Here is a 19320-nt window from a genome sequence, read left to right as displayed (position 1 = left end):
GTAGCTGTGGGGAACGAAAACAAAAGGGAGGAAGGGTTACTCCCCTCTGGCCTGGGCCGATGGGAGGGGTAGAACTGCAGTAATGCAATTAATCGCAGGAGAAAGCCTGGGGTTGCCAGCTTGCAAGGAAATACAAGGAGCTGAGGTTTAACAAGGCTCATGAAAGATGTCCAGGAAGCAGGCGGACACTGGGGCCAGGTGTCATCAGAGATGTGGCCTAAGATGTGAGCTGGGAGGCTTTAGCGTCAAGATGATAGACGTAACAAACTTGGCGTTTCCCCAGTGGAGTGGAGGTAGGACAAGAGCAGGAGCAAAGTCTGGGGCCTTGTTGAAAGAATAGAGCCAGAGGAGCCGGCGCCAGCCCAGGAGGCAGGAGCGGCGGAGAGGTGGGGTGCAGTCACCTAATTGGCAGCCCTGGGGAGCACCCCACAGTCCCTTTCCACCTTGGGCAGCTGAAGGACAGCACCCAGTAAGATAGGGTCCCTCTGTCCTAGTCTGAGCAGCAGAGAGGGGACTAGGAACCCTGCCATCCTCAAGGGCATCTCGCTCTGCCATTGTTCCTGTTGAGGCTTTGGGAGACTTACTAGTATTAAGCTGTTCTTTGCTTTATGGAAATAATTAAGCCAATCTCAAAGAACCAAATGCCAAATGTTTTCTCTGATAAGCAGATGCTAATTCACAGTAAGGGGCTGGGGGCGGGCTAGGGAGAATAGAGGTACTTTGGATTAGACAGAGGGGAATGAAGGGAGGGGAGGGGGCGTGGGGGTAGGAATGACAGTAAAATGAATCAGGCATTGTTACCCTATGTGTGTATATGATCACCCAACCCCTGTAACTACCCCATTTACAACCAGAAGAATGAGAAGTTACACTCTATTTATGTATGATGTGTCAGTATGATGTGTCAATGTATTCTACTGTCATGTATAACTCATTAGAACAAATTTTTAAAAAAGAATTACTCCCTTCAAAACTGGCAGTTATAACTTCCAACTTGTGGTTCTCAGCAGCATTATGTTGGATCCCCTCCACTATGGTCTCTTTTTCTGTCTCTGTCTCTGTCTCTGTCTCTGTCTCTCTCTCTCTCTCTCACACACACACACACACACACACACACACACATGCGTTTGTTCATGCATATGGGCCTGGATAGATACACTGGAGTGGGATGATATCTTTATTTCAAATATACATTGGCAGGAGCCCTCACAGCACATGTTAGAGTCCCCCAGGGACTTGACATACCCAGGCACATGGTGGAAGCTGGGAGTCCTGGTCTTCACTCCCTCGGCAACACTCTGAGAGCATGGTTTTGTAATGCTTCAAAATCTTCCTGGGAATGCAGCCTATTGAAGGTACAGGAATCTGAGCTCCTTTTTAAAGTGTCCCTAGTCCCTTTTATCTCTCACTTTGCTGTTTGTGTTTGCCTATCAGATTAAAGAAATCGGCTGGTCAGATGTTGGAGGTTGGACTGGCCAAGGAGGGTCCATTCTTGGGACAAAACGGTAATTTCCAAATCTTAACTCTCAACCTGCTCTCAAGGAAGAAGAAACAGGCACGTTCTAGAAGAGTGGCTGGATGTGGGTGCCTCTTCTGATATCTTGGAAGGAATTCCTAAACAAAGAGGCATTGGGGCACCTACCTGTCCTCGCTCTGGGAACCCGATTATGTTTGGGAACTGGGGGTGAGTCCCAGGGCTTGGAAAGAGAGAGAACATAGCTTTTGGACACTTTTGTCCAATCAGTTCTTCATTCCATACTTTGGAAGAGCAAAACCGCACAACTCATTGGAGGTTTCAAGAGAGGTAATCATCACTGGGCTGTAGTAACCTGCTGTGTGACAGGCACTAAAATCTTGCTGGAGCAGGTTTGTGGTGTTGGGAATGACACAAGGGAACCCCATAGCGGCTCTGGGTTCATTTCCACACTTGAAAAAATAACATGAGTAATTTTGATGTGAAAATGTGTTTATCTGAATTATAGTATGCTTCAGTGTTTCCCCATAGCTGGGGGAAGGATAATCTAATGAGGTGTATTATTTAATATTAAGTGAAAGTCCTTTTCATCTTTGATAATCCCAGGGGTGCAATATTAATGCCAGTCATTATTATAGTTTATATTTTGATACGGAAAGAAAGTAATTTTTAGGTAAATGTTATATAGGGTTCCATCTGATAGTGACTTATTGTCCCTAGAAAATTATCTCAACCCTTTGTTCTGCTTTAAAACTAGGACTTCCAAAATCGCCTGCTGCTAGCAGGGTCCCACAGGGCTGGATTAGTTCTTCAGATCTGCCTGTGTTCAGTTTTCCAGTCGGACCATGTGCCCTGGGGTTGGTTTCCTGGAAAGCTCTAGTGGAAGGAGATGTATCTTTAGGTACTTCCAGGCTTCAGCAGACTGGCCAAGACACTTCCAGCATCGGTGTGCTGGGCGTTGCTCTTGAGTCAGGCAGAACAGGTTGGGGACTTTGGACAGATTCTAACGATGTTTCAAAATCTGCATCAGAAGGCTAGGAGGGACTTTGCAGTTAGACACATGCACTCTTTTGCTCTGTTTGAGTATTTTTGCCCTACATATTTTTATAAATCTATCAAAAATATAAGTACTTTATATCCTCACATAAGCATGAAAGGAAGACAAGGGATGTGGCTGGGGATCTCAGTTGGTAGAGTGCTTGCCTCACCTGCATAAAGCCCTGCATTCAATCCCCAGCACCTCACAAAAACAAACAAACAAACTAACAAACAAAAAAACAAAACAAAACACAGAAGGCAAGATAAGGTGTTGGGTGGAACCTTGGGCAGACCATAGAGCACAGTATCGTTTGCCTGGTGTTACATTGTTGATCATGTCATTTGAAATAGGCAACAACACAGAAGGGTACCAGCAGAGCAAGCCTGGATAGCAAGTGTAGGTGTATGAGATTAAATTATAAGCTGAGTGCAGTGGCACAGGCCTGTAATCTCAACGACTCAAAGGCTGAGGCAGGAGGATTGCGAGTTCAAAGCCAGCCTCAGCAACTTAAGGAGACCCTGTCTCTAAGTAAAATATAAAACCGGGCTAGGGATATGGTTTAGTGGTTAAGTGCCCCTGGGTTCAATCCTTGGTACAAAAAAAAAAAAATTTTTTTTTCTTTTTTTGAATAAAAACGTTCACAGGAAGCTACAAATTTCTATTTAGACAATTACTGTTAATAATTACAAGTTGCTTTGGTTTATTGTTTTCTAATAAGGCAGAAGGAGGCTTTTCAGGTGCAGGATTAGCTGAAGTGCTTCTTCCCAAATATTTATGGAAAATACTCTCTCGAGATGTGACTTATGGCCACTGCTGCCTTGGGTGTCCATCCCCTGGCACTCTGCTGCTGTCTCCGCAACAAAGGGACGGAAAAAAGCAGCTAACAGTCCACTACCATAGTGCCGTAGAATGTGGCCACGATAAGAGGTGGGAGGCAAGACCTGGGGCGGAGGGGTTGCCGAGGGGCTGCAGGTGTGATGCACATGGGGGACTGTGTACTGGACGGTGCCTGACCTCATCTCTTGGTCCATTTGTTTCTAGTGTCCTGCCCGGGAAGTTCTTGAAAGAGATTGCTGAGCAGATACGTGCTCATAGTATCAATGCCCTCTTGATCATTGGTGGATTTGAGGTAAGTCGTTGTCTGTTAACCTGCTTGATAGTTGCGGACATGTGACTATCGACCCTGTTTTCACACAAGCACAAAACTTGTTGGCTGCTCTTTAGGAACTTGGGTTATGGATTCTGAGGCCCGTTGCCACTGGCTTGATTGTAATGCAGAAGAATAGCAGGTGGCCTAAGATTGACCCAGTTCCAGTAAAGACACCTAATGTGGAAGCCAAAGCTTAACTTCTTATCTGAGATTCACCTATTTGTGAGATCTGATTTGATTCCTGTCTATAGAAATCATTCCATCTCTTCAATGTGAAGCCCATTGGCTCTTTACAGAGGAAGGTAGTCACACGGTTAGATTTTCTTTTTTCAGTTTCTTCAGAGTCACGTGTTGGACTACAGTCCTTAATTATGTACTCTTGGATAAAGATCAGTCCTGTGATAATCTTTTGATTTACTTTGAAGAAATGTAAGAACCTTAAGTAATCAGCCTCTCACCAATAAGAGTTAGTGTTCTACGTGATAATGTCCTGCTTTCTCCTCTGTACTCAGCAAACCTCTCACCCTTGGACTGAATGTAGTTCTGTGGTATCCCAATATGTACCTTGTGTGCTGTGCTGGAAGTGGCTCCCTGAGGCTCTCCTGTGTTTGCACTCCCAGCGATACCCTCTTTGCCCGCTGCGCCCCTCCCAGCTTCCTGGCCCCGCAATCACACACACTTGTCTGACAGGCCTACCTGGGACTCCTAGAGCTGTCAGCGGCCCGGGAGAAATACGAGGAGCTCTGTATCCCCATGGTTATGGTTCCTGCCACTGTCTCCAACAATGTACCCGGTTCCGATTTCAGCATCGGGTCAGACACAGCTCTGAACACTATCACCGACGTAAGTGCGCGTGCCAGCAAAGCAGGTGCGCTGCTGCTAACCTTAGGCCTGCCCCTTTTATCTACCAGTGCACTAGAAATAGGCCCCAGGCAGCTGGGCAGTGCCTGCATGGGCTCAAAGAAATCTTTTGGCTTTTTCTTTTCTTTTTTTTTCCTAAGGTATATTCAAAAGTCCTTTTGCCTCTGAAAAAAATTGATCTAGTTCCTCGAAGTTTTGCAACCTCTTCTGTATAGCTGAGGCACTATCGCTGCCAAGGCCATTGAATGGCATTGGCACCGTAGCTCTGGGATTTGATAACTATTAAGATTTTTGTTTGTTTTGGTGGAGCCTCATTTACTTCCAGTCTGTAAATATTACTGTGATAAAACCTGGACCGTGCTTCTCTGCCTTGATGTCTAAGGGTGGAAATTCAATATTTGGTAATTTTATTCATTGATTATTGAATCCTCTGTTTGCATTTGTTGTGTTTTTCGTTATGCTGTTAATGTCATTTCCTCCTTAATTGGCAATTCTAAATTACAATCTAAAAATATTGATGCTGCTTTGATTTTTAATTTTTTTGCCAGAAGGCAATAAGGAAACATAGAAGTGCATTCTATGTATCATATTTGTAGTTAGCCTTGATAATTCATATGGGAGTTTGAAGATCAGTATCTAAATCAGAATACATTAGACTTAGTTTGTTGTCAAATATTTCAGTTAAGTCTCTGGTTTTTATTTTCCTTGTGAGATCTAGTTCTTATGAAAGTTTTTGGAGTTTTTTTTTTTTTTTAAAACTCCTATCACCAAAAAACCTATTTCTAGTGCTGGTAAATAAAAGCCCAAAAGCTTTTAAGATAAGATCTCAAGGGTAAGTAATGATTAGCACTTATTTCTTGCTTTTCTCAAGTGCTTAAACTTCTTCCTGCTTTGTTACTACAGCAGTGTGATCGTGTCTGCTGAAAGTGGTGCGTGTGTGTTTGCAGTCACTAACCTTTTGCTTAGATCTTGCATGTGCTTCTTGGTGATTGTTACTGTTTTTGCTGCTTTCAACTGATTTGGGCTCTGGATGGATCTTTGTGAATGTAAAGATCTGCGTCTACCACAAAATGAATTTGTTTTTTTCTTTCTCTCTCGCCTGTCCTGCCTAGACTGGGGGTCTCTGTAGGCTGAGTTCCTCAGAGAAGCAGTTGGACTTGAGTTGCTTGTTTACTCATTGTCACATAGTTAAAGCTCACCTCCGGGGGGATGGATGGGGACCTGGAGGCTGTCCTTTGCCGTGGGTGGGAGCTTCTGCAGGTGCCAGCCAAGGCTTTTGTTCCCTTGATAACACACTCTTAGGCACCAAGGAAAGAGTCTCCTATCTTACGATTCTGAGCTCCTCTGCTATAAAGAACTGTTTCTTCCCAGATTGTTGAGAGAGAATAGATACATAGTTGAAAATTTGAAAACCAAAATAAATTGGAGGACAAAACCCAAACCATCTATCCTACTTCCCTTAGAGGGAGGTTTTTGTGACTTCTTAAATTTGGTCTTTTATTTGTTTGAGTTTCTCAAAGCTAGGTTAACCAACAATGATCATTCCTGAGAGCCTCAGGCATGATCACATGGCAAGGGATATGTGTGGTCTTCCTCATGTGCTGTTTCTGAGGCTCCAAGGAGCCAGGTCCTCTTGGTTCTGCCATCTCAAGGTAGGTGGCCAAGGCTGGGCCTGCTCTGATTGCTCTGGGGCCTGGAGCCTGGTGAGGGGTGAGAAAACAGCTAAGAGCCCTTCCACATGTCCTAAAGGGGTGAAGACCAAAACTGAACATGTCATTGGCTTCTTCCAAAGATATGGTTTTTGGGCAAAATGAATTCAATTCCAGTCGTTTTGATTTGGGGTTAAACTAGGCTAGGCTAGTCATAACCGCGAATCCTCTGCAGGAAATGGGGCATGCAGCAGTCTACACAGGTCACCCGGAGTCCCTCTTGCCACTGGTTCTGGTGAGTCAGGGCCCAAAGCAAGTTAGTATCACCTCACTCACCTTATTGGTAGCATAAAGCCGGTGTCCTACACAGGCCCTAGGAGCTCCCTGCACGCTCACATCTAGGTACTCTGTTTCTACTGGTGTGATGTCTGCTTGGCCCAAGATGGCCTTCGCATTTAGAATCAATGGGCATCTCCAATACCAAATCACTCCTTTTGTTCAGGGAGCTTGGCGATTCTCAGCTGTGGATGGTTTTGCACCAAGGGGCATTTTGAGCATTGAAGGGTATTTTGGATTGCTGCAGCCAGGAGAGAGACTGCTTCTGGCATCTCATTGGCCAAGACCAGGGATGCTGCTCAGTGTCCTGGGAGGTATAGGACAGTCTCTACCACAGGGAGTGATCTGGCTCAGGATGTCAACCCTGTTGAGGCTGACAAACCCTGAGCTAGTCTCATGTGATACAGATATCATTGTCTTTGGATATCCCATTATTGTTGTCACTGATCCTTTCCCACTTGGTAGCAGTGATGCTCAGCTTGCAGATGCATCCCTTCAAAGGGATCTCAGGAGCTGCAGTGTCAGTGGGTCTTCTGGATAGAGCAAAACCCACACAGTACCTCAGAGCAGGCATTTAGAAAACTCTCCTGAGGTAGCTGTAGGCTTTTCTGTTGAACTTACTTTTTATTCCTCTACAATCGTACAGCACTTTGTTCCTGGCAACAACACAATCAAAGCAAGCTAAGCACGTGCTGCTGTTGATGCCACAAAGGTGGCAGTGACTACAGCCCTGCCCATATCCCTGGTCAGTGATGTTGACCATGAAATTGAAAACCATGACTAGGTCCCTATCTGATTGCTCTGGGCCCTGGAGTCCGGTGAGGGGTGAAAAAACAGCTAAGAGTCCTTCCACGTGTCCTAAAGGGGTGAAGACCAAACCTGAACGTGTCATTGGCTTCTTCCATGACTGTGCCCCATCTCTTCTCTCGGCGTGGGTAGCTCTATCCAGGGTAGCTTGATGGTGTCTTAAAGTGTCCACCCCGGAGCCCTGAGCAGGGCAAGTCACTGGTGTTCACTCAGGATCTGCAGGCAAGACTTGCTTGTGTGTCTTTGGAGTGTCCTGCCTTCCTGGGCAGGGGGCTGTCGTGTCCAAAGTTTTCCTCTCATTTGCTTAGAGATTGAAGGAAACAAAAGGAGCAATGGGAAACAGAAAGTAGGAAGTGCTACAGCAGTACCACCGCCATCGGAGGTTTCAGGAGAAACAAAGTCACTAACCCTGCTGCTCACCTGCCGCCTCCTCCACCCCACCCCAGCTGGCCCACGGAGAGCACTCTGTCCGGGGCCATGGCCTATGTCCCTTTGACTTCCAGCAACAGCTTTCTCAGAGAGACAGCTGCTTTCTCCACAGCCTGTCCTTAACTGACCCAGAGCTAGAAAGTGCTGAGGAGCCCATCAAAAGAGTATGGGTACTGGCCAGTGGGTTCCCCCAGATGAACAAGTGCTGTGCTAACTGCCACACCAAAGGTGGATAGGCAGAGGCCACACAGAGACTAGCCATGGGCCCAGCTTGGGTGGAAGCAGAGGATCAGGGCTGAGTGGGGGGCCACATGTGGGTACCCTGCTCCTGTTTCGTTCATCGTCATCCAGTGCAAATGGCCCCATGTCACCTCCAAACTAACTGCTCCAAGGACTAACCTGCACAGGTCTACGGCTCACTGTCCAGAATCCTCAGGCTGCACATTTTGGGTCACAGAAAGGCAATACAGAAGGACAAGGGCAATGACTCAGTGGCAGAGCACTTGGTAACATGCACAAGGTTCCGGGTTCATCCCCAGCACCGACAAAAACAAAGGCAATTCAGGGCACACTCCGTTTATCATAGAAGTTTCTGCAGAACACTGAGAAGATGTATTAAGTAGAACCAAAAAAGACTATAACTGGGTCAGATTTGCCAGCAAATGTTTCATAAAAATACCTTGTTCTGTTGGAGGCTGCTTGGATTTAGGAACTATGGGTAAGTGGACCTGTATCCTACTACTAACTTGGTTACCTCCCTGAGGCAGAGAGTTCAACCTCTGTCTAGGGGCTGAATAGCTCACCTTTTGACATCAAAGCCAAATCCTGCTTAATGTAAGCTCTCCCGAGGCCCCTGAAAGGGAGGCTTCCTCCAGAGGGAGGTGGATTCCCCAAACAGAGCAGTTATGCCCCTGAGCCAAGGCTGCAGGTAACGTATCTGCACGCCTTCTTCCACTTCAGCCCTCCATGGCGCCGCAGTGCCTGCTGCAGGTGACCCTGCTCTGCATCTGTGATGCCAGTCATTTGATGTCTACCTCACAGCCCTGTGCTGTCCCCACACCTCCCTGCAGAAGTTACAGGATTGGTATTGCGCTTAGACTTCCCAGCCTAATCAGCTCTCCCACTTGCTTTGAGATGCCAAGAAATGAGCTGCTGACGGTCTAATGACTAACACACTTGTGCCGCCTCCACCCCTGCTTTGCTTCGTGCCTGCTTTGCTGCTGCCTTGCACCACCAGACTCCACTGCTTGTGGCCGCTGCTGCGGGACACGGGGGAGGAGGTCGGGCTGCACCCTGTGGCCCCTTGTTGTTGGAGCTTGCTCTGCTCCTGCAGTGTTCATCCGGCCCTGTGGGCTCTGTAGCCCTGCATGAAGCCGCTTCCCACTGGCGACTCAGGCCCCTCCCTGTCACATCCCTGGAGCCACAGCCCACACCCAGTGACTGGCAGGTGACGAGCCTGTGCCTGCTAACTGCCATGGCCCTGCTGCTTCAGGCTTACTCCAGCGCGATCATGATGGCTAATGCTCGCGACAGACATGAGGAGTTTTGCATCCCTGTGTGCGTTCTGCCTGCTACCATTAGCAACAATGTCCCAGGCACAGACATAAGTATTGGCTCTGACACTGGCCTGGATGCAGTGGTTGAGGTAAGAGAACTCTGTTGGCTTTTGCTTTGTTGTGTTTAACAATTTGACTCTTCTGCCTTAAGAACATTGCTGTGAGGTCCAGCTCTCATTTCCAGTTCTCAGTTCCCCTTCACTCCCTGCCTTCCCCCAAGTGGACATTGAAGGGAAACCCACCCACTTAGTCTCTTAGGATAAATGGGCCAAATTTATTATTACTTTTTTGTTTCCTACGAGATTGGCTTTATGTCACATTTTCTGTAATAAGGTAATTTTTCCTAGTTTCTCGCAGGGAGAGCCTGTTTGTATTGACTGAAAGTGAGACGTTGTATAAAGCCCTTTGCATAATGTTTCTGCACCACATAAACAAGGTGAGCTGTGGCCGTCCTTTCTGGTGAGGCCTGCTGCTCCTGCCTGAAGTTGAATAGCTAGAGGTGTGACCTTAGCGGAGCATCACAGAACAAGGCATGGGAGCGTGCGGAAAGGGGGCTTAGGTACCTGGTAAGTATGAGGACTCCAAGATGAAGCAGTGCTCGTCTGCACAAAAGTGGGATCCACTGCCTGGAAGCACAGTCTTCCTAGAGAGATGAAGAGGCTCCCTAGGAGCTCACTGACTGCCGCACCCTGTGGGTAGGGACTAATCCAGCAGGTGCCAGCGACCACATTGCAGCATGTGTGACGTGCTAGGCCTTCATGGCCTGTGACTCCTTTACATTAGACCTGAGAATATTTGGTAGCTCCAAAGGCCTTTGCTGCCTAGACTGTTCCTCACCAAACCAGAAAAAGGATGGTGGCCAAGCACGCTGGTAACTTCTGACTCAGTGTATCCTGTGGGCCTCTTAAGACATTCATATCTGAGTTAGTTCCAGAGTTTGCAATGAAAAGTCATGACTGTTGGAGAGTTTCTTTAGCTCAGCTCGGTACAGAACTTCAGAAAATAGCAGTTTTATCTGAGGTTTTTGTTCTGGGTTGAATTAGAATGCAGGAAAAGGAGAGGACCTCCCCCACTCCACCACACACACACACACACACACACACTTGGGCCAAGTGTCCCAACTTTCCACTAGAATCCTAGCATTTGATTCTTGAACCGATGGAAACATCCTCATTATTGCCTTCTGGCACTGGTTCTTTGCATGTTAAATAAGAGCCCAGATAAACCAGTAAAATAGCTCTCCATCACTAAACACTGTTAGGGCCCAGGACAGTGCCTAGGCCTTACTCTCTTTGAACACCTGGGCTAGTTTAGACTGCTCAATTTGCAAGTAGCACCGAACTACCCATGTTCACTGACCAGAAATGAGACTTGCTGGCTCCCTGCCAGCAGACAGTGGCACCGGCCCCTCCTGACCCCTGTGCAGTCGCTGCCCCTACTCAATCACTGGTCCCTGGAGTTCAGCAGTCAGCCAGCTAGTCAGAAAAATATGACTTCCTAGCTTGTTAGCAGAGCAAGACTGTGTCCCCACAGTACAGCCCACTGTCTTTCCTTCTGCCTTAATACTATAGTAAACCCCTCCTTATCTTTTCACCTTTCATTTATAGTTTTGAAAACCCAGTGTAAAATACTAAGGGTATTTAAACTACAGCTTGTAGTTTTTCTTCTAGTACAAATCTTCCCAGAAATTTTCCCCAGGGCTGTGTCCCCTAGTGACTTCACTCTCCATTAAGTGCCCTGGAGACTAGTTTAGGGAATCCTGTATGATGGGCTCTGGACTGGTTGATGACATGGGCCAGTCTGTTTCATATGTGCATCTATTTCATTCTGTGACATTGACTGAGTACTTAGCTCAGCACTGGAGCTGCTGACTGTGCCACAGTGGGTAAGCCCAGCCCAGGATGCCTGCCCTTGTGGAATCTAGTGAGGAAGAGACACCCAAATCAAATACCTTCACAAGTAACTGCAGGACCTCATCCTGGGGTGGTTTCTATCAGGAAAGGGCACCCAGTGTCACAAGAGCCCCTACAAGAGAGAATTGTAGAACCCTAGAGATTAGACTTTTCCTGAAGAAATGACATTGAACTGGGTCAGAGGGAAGAAGGTATCTATGAGTTTCCTGTTGTTGAAGTTACTGTGCATGTGCCAATGTACTCTCAAGAAGCACTCGCTATTTTCTACGTCTCTGAAGGCAGAAGTCGGGGAGCTGACGTCAAGGTGCAGGCGCTGGGTGCCTTGGCCCCTGGCCTTTCCTCCTCCCTCCAGGCCAGCATGAGGAATATTGCTCAGTGCTTACTGGTCTGCTGCTGCTGTGTCCCATCTCCTCTGACTCCCCCTTGTAAGGACCCATGTAATGGCATTTACGGGCTACCTGGATAATCCTTAGCTTAATTTATAGATTCTAGGATTAGAATCAGGATCCCTCTGGGGGCTTCTATGCAGCCCACTACATGCCCAGAGTGTACGAAGACCACAAAGACAATCCAAGTGCAGCATGTCTGCAAATCAGGACGGGGGCTGGAGCCAGGAGTGGACCTGACCATGGGAGCTGGCAGGCCAGGGGTTCCATTTCAAGGTTTTGAGCTGTACTTGAAGTAGTTGGTGGAAGATTTTGAGTAAAGCAAGAAGTTGATTAGATTTGGATTTTAAAGTTGGATCTCAGTTTTGTGTGAATAGATTGGGTGCTGGGGCCAGGGTTAGAAGTTTTGGCAGAGTACTGAGGAAATAAATGGCACCTAGACCTGTGCCCCAGGTGGGAGGCAGCAGTTGGATGTTCCCGAGTTGCTTGCCAGGAGCCTGGAGGTTAGATGAAAGACGTTTCATTTTGAGACCAGTTGTCCATGTATCTGGAAGACTTCTCTGGATGCCTTTGTTTAAGAAACTAGTCTGTCTCTGACTAGAGGTACCCCTAAGCATGATGTAGCATGCATGCCAGAACTAAAGGTGAACAAAACCCCAATGGCACAGACAGCTTTTCAAAAACAGTGTAGTGATTTCCATGAACTAAGCTGGATAGTTGGCATTTGCATAAAATCTAGATCTGCACTAGCAAGGGCTCACTCCGTGTGGTGGCACATGCCTATAATCCCATCAGTTTGGGAGGCTGGGACAGGAAGATTGTGATTTCAATGCCAGCCTCAGCAACTCAGGGAGACCCTGTCTCAAAATATTAAAAAGGGCTAGGGATGTGGCTCTCGGTTTAAGTGTCCCTGGGTTCAATCCCTAGTATCAAAACAAGGAAAAAAGCAAAGGTGAACTGTCTTGAGTGACCATCTTCCCCATCACCTCCTAAGGCACCCAGGAGAAGGACAGTGGCCAGGCCTCCACCATGGGTGATCATAGCTTCTAGGTGGCCCTGGTAAATAAATGCAGAGGCTGGCTCAGGTTACTGAGGCAAGGTCCAGGCAGCTATGCATACTGTTCCTCGCTATGTCCAGTGCTCATGACTGCTCACTCGGGCTTGGTGGAGGGACTTGCTATACCTCTTGAGGGGTGCAAGGCTCTAGGCTGGTGCACATCTGGCACTGGCCGGTGTCCTGACTTGGAATGACTGATCTCCTTTTCTATGACCAGACATGTGACAGAATCAAACAGTCGGCCAGCGGGACCAAGCGTCGAGTGTTCATCATCGAGACCATGGGGGGCTACTGTGGCTACCTGGCCAACATGGGGGGCCTCGCAGCTGGAGCTGATGCCGCCTACATTTTTGAAGAGCCATTTGACATCAGAGATCTGCAGGTACATAAAAGGGTCAGGCCCCCATGAGCACTGTTTAGTTCAGAATCCATGTGGTACCGCTAAGTTCATAATCACATTTGTCACTGATTGCGTTTTTAGGGGATAGAGATGGTGTTGTAAAATATCCAAAGCTGTATGCCCTTCAGTTATTGCCTTGTTTTATTCAGATCCTGTGACTTTAGTATCGGGAGCTCTTTTGATGGGTGACAATGAATAGACAGAGTCGAAGGACACCTTTTATTCCTGTGTGTGAAAATAGGCTTGTACAGAGATTTCATCTCTTTTATGTTTTTTCTCATGTGTGACATAAGTCACCGAAAGGTGATACATGTTTAATGGGATCCAATATGTTGAGCAGGCATATTATGTATGACCTCAGTCCCAGGCCTCTGGAATCTTTGTAGATCCAAGGGTGGGGAGTTTGTGGTAGCTGGAGGGTGGTCTTTGCCCTGCAGTGCTGGGGACCTGTACCGGTTGATGAACCTACATTGCACATCATGGCCCCCAGGCCTGACTGACACAAGGACTTACTGGGTGTTGCTGTAGCTCTTTTAAAATCCTAAGATCTGCGATGACTGACAGAGGAGGCCTAAGGCTTCCCAATTCCTTCAGTTCGTTCAGGCCAATGGCTGGTTCAGCCAGTCCTTCCAGGCTCTTCCCTGACTGGCCCCGGCCTGGCCAGAACCAGGCTGCTGGATGGAGGAAGGACCGGTGGGCATCTGGCAGAGCTGGTGGCAGCCTCAGTGCCCGCAGCAGGTGGTCACGGATTGGGTAGGGAGGTGGGGCTAGGCCCAGCCATGAACCATTCAACCTTGCAAAAGGATAAGCAGGGACAGATGAGACAAGTTGAGCCATTGTTTTTAAGCAAGTTATGTTGTTTCTGAACTAAATCAAGTAATGAGATGTTTGGTGACATGGACATTGCATGAATTTATTGACAATATTGAACTGTTAATACTTGAGGTCTCTCTAAAGACAATGCCTTACTGGCACTTATGGCTTCTGGCACATGGTAGATGGTTAAGAAATGTAATTATGACAAATTCAGTGACTCATTTTTTAGGATGAGTCATTAGGAAATTACCGCCCTTTAGTAATCTTCCTTGCATGGACTGAAATGTTTTTGCACATTCTTTCAAGACCAATTTTCTTAAGAAAATTTATGTATGCACGAGCCTATAAAATGTTTCCTTGGTCAGAAAATGTTTATTAAGCATTTGTATGAGATTATATAGAATCAGTCAGGCAACAGGTAGTTATTTCCGAGAGCTCTAAAAAAATACAGTATAGATAATTGTATAAACATTAGGCAAATACACAGAATAAAATAAATACTTTAAGAAGGAAATCCATTTATTTTGGAAAGCATTTCTTGTGGAAGTTATGATTTTCATTCACTAAATAAATATGCCCAATAACACAGCCCTGTTGCTACCCTATATATTATTATCTTGATTATTGTTACTGGTGCATTTATTACTACTATACATTTATCACTAATATATTTTTATTTTGTCTGCTGTAGTCTCCCATGAATAAATAAATAAATGTAAGCTATAAACCATCTCTCTCAATTGCTGTTATATTCTAGCACTTAGGATCTTAGAGTAGGCACATAGTGTCTAATAATTTGATTGTCTGATGAACAAAATATTCTTTCTAGTCCAATGTGGAACACCTGACAGAGAAAATGAAGACCTCCATCCAGAGGGGTCTTGTGCTCAGGTAATGAAACAGTATTTCTAATCTTACTTCCTTTTTAGACCTAGGTTCTTAGAATCTCTCTTGTGATATGAAACCTAAGGTGCACTCATTACTCCTTTGCCACTCTGATTCTCACTATAAATGCTGAAGGAACACAGACAGAAATACAGCAATTGCATGCTGTTAAAAATACACTTGCATTTAGATAAAGAGTGATTTTTCTGGCAAGGCTAATATTTACTTGCCCTCACTTAGACCATAGTTTTGTTGATTAGAGCATTATTCTGAGCCAGTGTTAAAAAAATAAAGCAATGAAGGGCAATTTTGAAATTTAATTTTGCTCTGTAGTCTTTTTCTTTTCCCCATGATATCTCCCAATCATATTAAGCCCCTTGATCTTTATGAAGAAAGGGGAAAATACCTAGTCCGGGTAGGGATGAAGGATCAAGCAGCCCACCTGACAGGTGGCTGTACACCCCTGGGCTGCTCGGGTAGACCACTTCCCTGGAGACCCCTGCTTGCCATCACCTGGTAAATAACTCAGATGTTTCTGTTCATGGCAGGAATGAGAGCTGCAGCGAGAACTATACCACGGACTTCATTTACCAGCTCTACTCAGAGGAAGGCAAAGGGGTGTTTGACTGTAGGAAGAACGTTCTGGGCCACATGCAGCAGGTAGGGCTGGAGGCCTGGGTGACATGGAGGCCTCTGTGCTACTCAAGACAAAGGCAAACTGTCTTCCAACTGATGCCTCATTGTAGCCATTTTTGGAAAAATATGTATTCAGAAGTAAATTCTAGGGTGACTAGAAGTAGCAGCTGAATTACTCCATCATGGCAGTCTCACTAGCTTTAGAATTTGTTCTCGTTTATAATTTATTACAGTTTATGAGTATTTTAAGAAATACTATGTAAATAGTGACACTGGTTCATTTGGAAAGAGTATACAAATTTAAAAACAAACAATTTTTTGGTATCTATAATTGAATCCAGGGTCACTTAACCACTGAGCCACATCCCCAGCCCTTTTAATTTTTATCTAAGTTGCTGAGGCTGTCTTTGAACTTACCTTGCCTCAGCCTTGCAACTACTGGGATTACAGACATGTGCCACCATGCCTAGCAAGTACTTTCTTAAATATAGGTTTAATAAGATTTAAAGTAGAATATCGGACCAATGATACTTGATGTTTATAAAAAATCAGAATGAATTGGAAAAGAACTGTAGGGTAAACATTAATTTTACGATTTCTGAGTGTGTCCCCAAATAACAACTGTAGCTCAGCTGGGAAGTAGGTGGTCCCAGGTTTCCCAGTTTGAAGGTCTCTGCTGTTTGTATCATTACCTCCTATTCCTTGTATGTTAGGGAACTTTTAAAGTAGGGTCCATTGATTTATTTCAAAAGGTTCATGAGTCCTTAAATCATATGATGAAATAGGCAAGTGTGTATTTTGGGGGGAAAAACAAAAATCCACAGTTTGTCAGATTCTTAAAGGAAACTGACATCTCTCCTTACCCCAAAATAAGTTCAAGAAACCCTGATGTGAGACTCTGCAACCCTGAGGGGACTCGTCGGTGATGGTCCAGTTGATTAGAATCCTGCCCTTCGAGAAGGAAGGCTTGCCAACTAGGTGAGCCATCAGAGTTTGGATTTATGACCCAACCAAATCCAACAAGACAGAAAAAGGCCAAACCATACCATATTTGCAGGTTCACATCTCTTAAAAATGTGAATCTTGTTCAACTACAGAAACTGTCATTTCTGCCTACTTTGTAACTAATAACTTAACCACAAACAGGGTGGAGTACCTTCTCCATTTGATAGAAACTTTGGAACCAAAATCTCTGCCAGAGCCATGCAATGGATCACCACTAAGCTGAAAGAGTCCTACGGCAAAGGTAGGAGGTCATGGGGAGGATATTTTTGCTTTTTGTTTAGCTTTTGCTAGTCTTAGCATTGCTATATGACTTGCAAGGTTAAAAATAAATATAAAGCCTATTAATAAAATAAAATACTTTACTCCTGCTTTTAGTGGTGGATGACAATCCAATAATTTAGTAGCTTTATATCTATTAGGCAGAAACTACTGCACACATGTTAAGACTTTTAACAAGACTGTAAAATGGGCTTGTTTTATTTCCCTGGTGATGAGAATCACTTTGAATTAGCTTTTACTTAAGGTACTTAGGACTTACTCATTGCTTCATTCACAACTTTTAAGAGCACAGAATCCCATAACAGAAGACAGGTGGTGTCCACACCATGTTTCTCCTTCAGAACCCAAGTGTATCCTTCAGTATTTTAGAATTTTATGATGACCTGTGCTCCTGCAAATCCATCATCTCTGCTGATCCAGGCCAGCTGACCATTCTGGTGCTGGCACTTGAGTATGCCACACAGTATGGTAGTGCCCAGCTTCCTAGGACCTGGCCCAATCGTAAGCCTGGTTTCTGCTGGACTGCAAGGTCTTCAAATTAGTTTACCAGTCCCACACTCACCTGCAGGCATGCAGTGTCCTGTTACTCTCATCTGGCTTACATCTGTTACCCTGACTTAAAAATGTTGTCTATTTGGTGTTTCACTGTGGCTTGGAGAGGTGGACTCAACAGGTAAAGAGGAAAATGGCAGGTGGCATGATGTTCTTGTTTCTCTGTATTTTGCCTGTTTTTCTGTTGGCTAGTTGCTAAGAGTCTAACATGTATCAAAATCATCCATCAAAATACTCAATTTTCTTTGTAGAAAGATTTGACTGCTGAATTTCTCTGACATTTATAGAGACATTTGTGTTTTTTTTCTTTTTTCTTGAATCATTTTTGTAAATTGCATTTTCTAGGAAACTTTTAATTCATTTAAAATTCTCAAAAAAAAATTGTCACTGAACTTCCCATAACATTCTTCTTTCAGTGCCTGTAGCACATTTAGTCTTCATTTAATCCTGAGACGGGCTTTTTGTGCCAATTTTTGTCAATGCCACCCCTACCCTGCAGGTTTCTGGGTCAGTCATCTCAGACATGTGTTTTTATACAATTTCTGATGTCTGGCTTACAAAAACACAGCTTTTATAAAAATGGTGATATAAGCAGTTCCAACCTAATTTTAGTATTGAAGAACTGGCATTGGCTTTAATTCCTTCTACTTTGATAGTTTTTCTACATCAATTTATACTTTTGATATTTCTTTCTACTTCTTAAGATTTCATTTATGGATACTCATTAACTTTCAGCGTCTGTCTTTCTGCAATTTACGTTCACTTTTCCTTACTCCACTAGTTAGTGAAATATTTATTCATTGTTAAAAAATGTTCTTTGCATAAATGTGTGGTGGCCGCTGTTCTGGTAAGTGGCAGGTGATCAGCCATGTGAAATAAGGGAGGCCTCACCACAAACCAGGCCGTCCTCCTCATCAGTCCTGAAAAGCCTGGAGAGACTCTGGAAAAGTCTCAAAGGACACTGTTACACTGTGCACTGGCTGTCCCCACTGGATAGACAGCTGATTATCAAATGGAATCCATGGCACACATCAGGATTTCCAAGCTTAGTGGTCAAAACTGGAATTCCCTGCATCCACCCCAAGGTGGCTCTGAGGCATCCAACTCTTATCTCACCTTCACATGACATTTTATCAACATGATGCATTAGTAGTTCCTAATTTATTTTCTTTTCTTTTTTTTTTTTTTAACTCATAGGAAAGAAATGTGTTTCTGATGACTACATCTGTGTGCTGGGAATAAGCAAAAGAAACGTCCTTTTCCAACCTGTGGCAGATCTAAAGGAGGAAACAGATTTTGAGTAAGTCAATTAAACACTGTACGAGTAAATGTCATAGCTGTTAGCAAGAATGAATAATAGGAGTCATGAGGAAAGAGGGACACCACAACCGTAGTCATTGTAAGTAATGCATGGCAGTATTTGAAGGAACACATGGGCTCTTCTAGAGCAAGGTTAAAGAATAGTAGACATTGAGAAACAGGGCAGAACTTTTAGAAATACAAAAATAATATTTTCATTTGATCTGTGAAAACTGGCTTTATCATCCAAAGTTTAGTCAGGTGACTCCATAAACCCACCTTTTTTGACAAGTCTTCTTTGGCCTAGCTGCAGCCAGATTGTCTTCCAGCAGGGAAGGTGGCAGTCTTCTCTTCCTTCCTAGGCACAGGATTCCCAAAGAACAATGGTGGCTGAAACTGCGGCCTCTTATGAAGATCTTGGCCAAGTACAAGGCAAGCTTCGACGTGTCTGACTCTGGTCAGCTGGAGCCTGTGCAAGACCAGAATACTCAAGGGGAACCTGCGGCCATCTGAGTGCTGTGCTGACCACCGAAATGACGTGTCCAGTGAGGCCTGGAACTTACCGGGACCATCTTTTTGTAACATTTAAGTTATTTATCGGCACTTTATGCAAGTATTGTTGGCAGTAACAGCTAATCAGAAAGCATCAGTTACCAGTGTCATCTTATCCCAGTCATCTGCGACATGAACCCCTACCCATTCCAGTGAGTTGTCTCCTCCCCCTTGTATTCTATCTCATGCTTCAAAATGTGTCTGTCTAGTGGAATTAAACCTATGACTGAAACCCTTAA

The 19320-nt window shown here is 45.0% G+C and overlaps 1 protein-coding gene across 5 annotated transcripts in view; it reads left to right on the top strand.

Moving 5' to 3' along the window:
* PFKP (phosphofructokinase, platelet) overlaps nucleotides 1–19320 on the top strand; it is a 56266-nt gene extending 36946 nt beyond the window's left edge. For 4 of the 5 annotated variants that reach the window (XM_081298416.1, XM_081298419.1, XM_081298417.1 and 1 more), the window contains 9 exons: nucleotides 1435–1505; nucleotides 3555–3642; nucleotides 4354–4506; nucleotides 12875–13039; nucleotides 14703–14764; nucleotides 15307–15418; nucleotides 16541–16640; nucleotides 18428–18530; nucleotides 18892–19320. In XM_081298416.1, the coding sequence (XP_081154542.1) occupies nucleotides 1435–1505; nucleotides 3555–3642; nucleotides 4354–4506; nucleotides 12875–13039; nucleotides 14703–14764; nucleotides 15307–15418; nucleotides 16541–16640; nucleotides 18428–18530; nucleotides 18892–19042 (1005 nt within the window). In that variant the 3' untranslated portion in view covers nucleotides 19043–19320. Of the gene's footprint in view, nucleotides 1–1434; nucleotides 1506–3554; nucleotides 3643–4353; nucleotides 4507–9237; nucleotides 9391–12874; nucleotides 13040–14702; nucleotides 14765–15306; nucleotides 15419–16540; nucleotides 16641–18427; nucleotides 18531–18891 lie in introns of all 5 variants that reach the window. The other variant, XM_081298420.1, reaches the window with a different exon arrangement.

Source organism: Spermophilus citellus, assembly GCF_964194105.1.
Source record: "Spermophilus citellus genome assembly, chromosome: 6".
NCBI lineage: Eukaryota > Metazoa > Chordata > Mammalia > Rodentia > Sciuridae > Spermophilus > Spermophilus citellus.
Note: the sequence above shows the minus strand (reverse complement) of the source record. Positions and strands in the feature narration are given on the sequence as shown.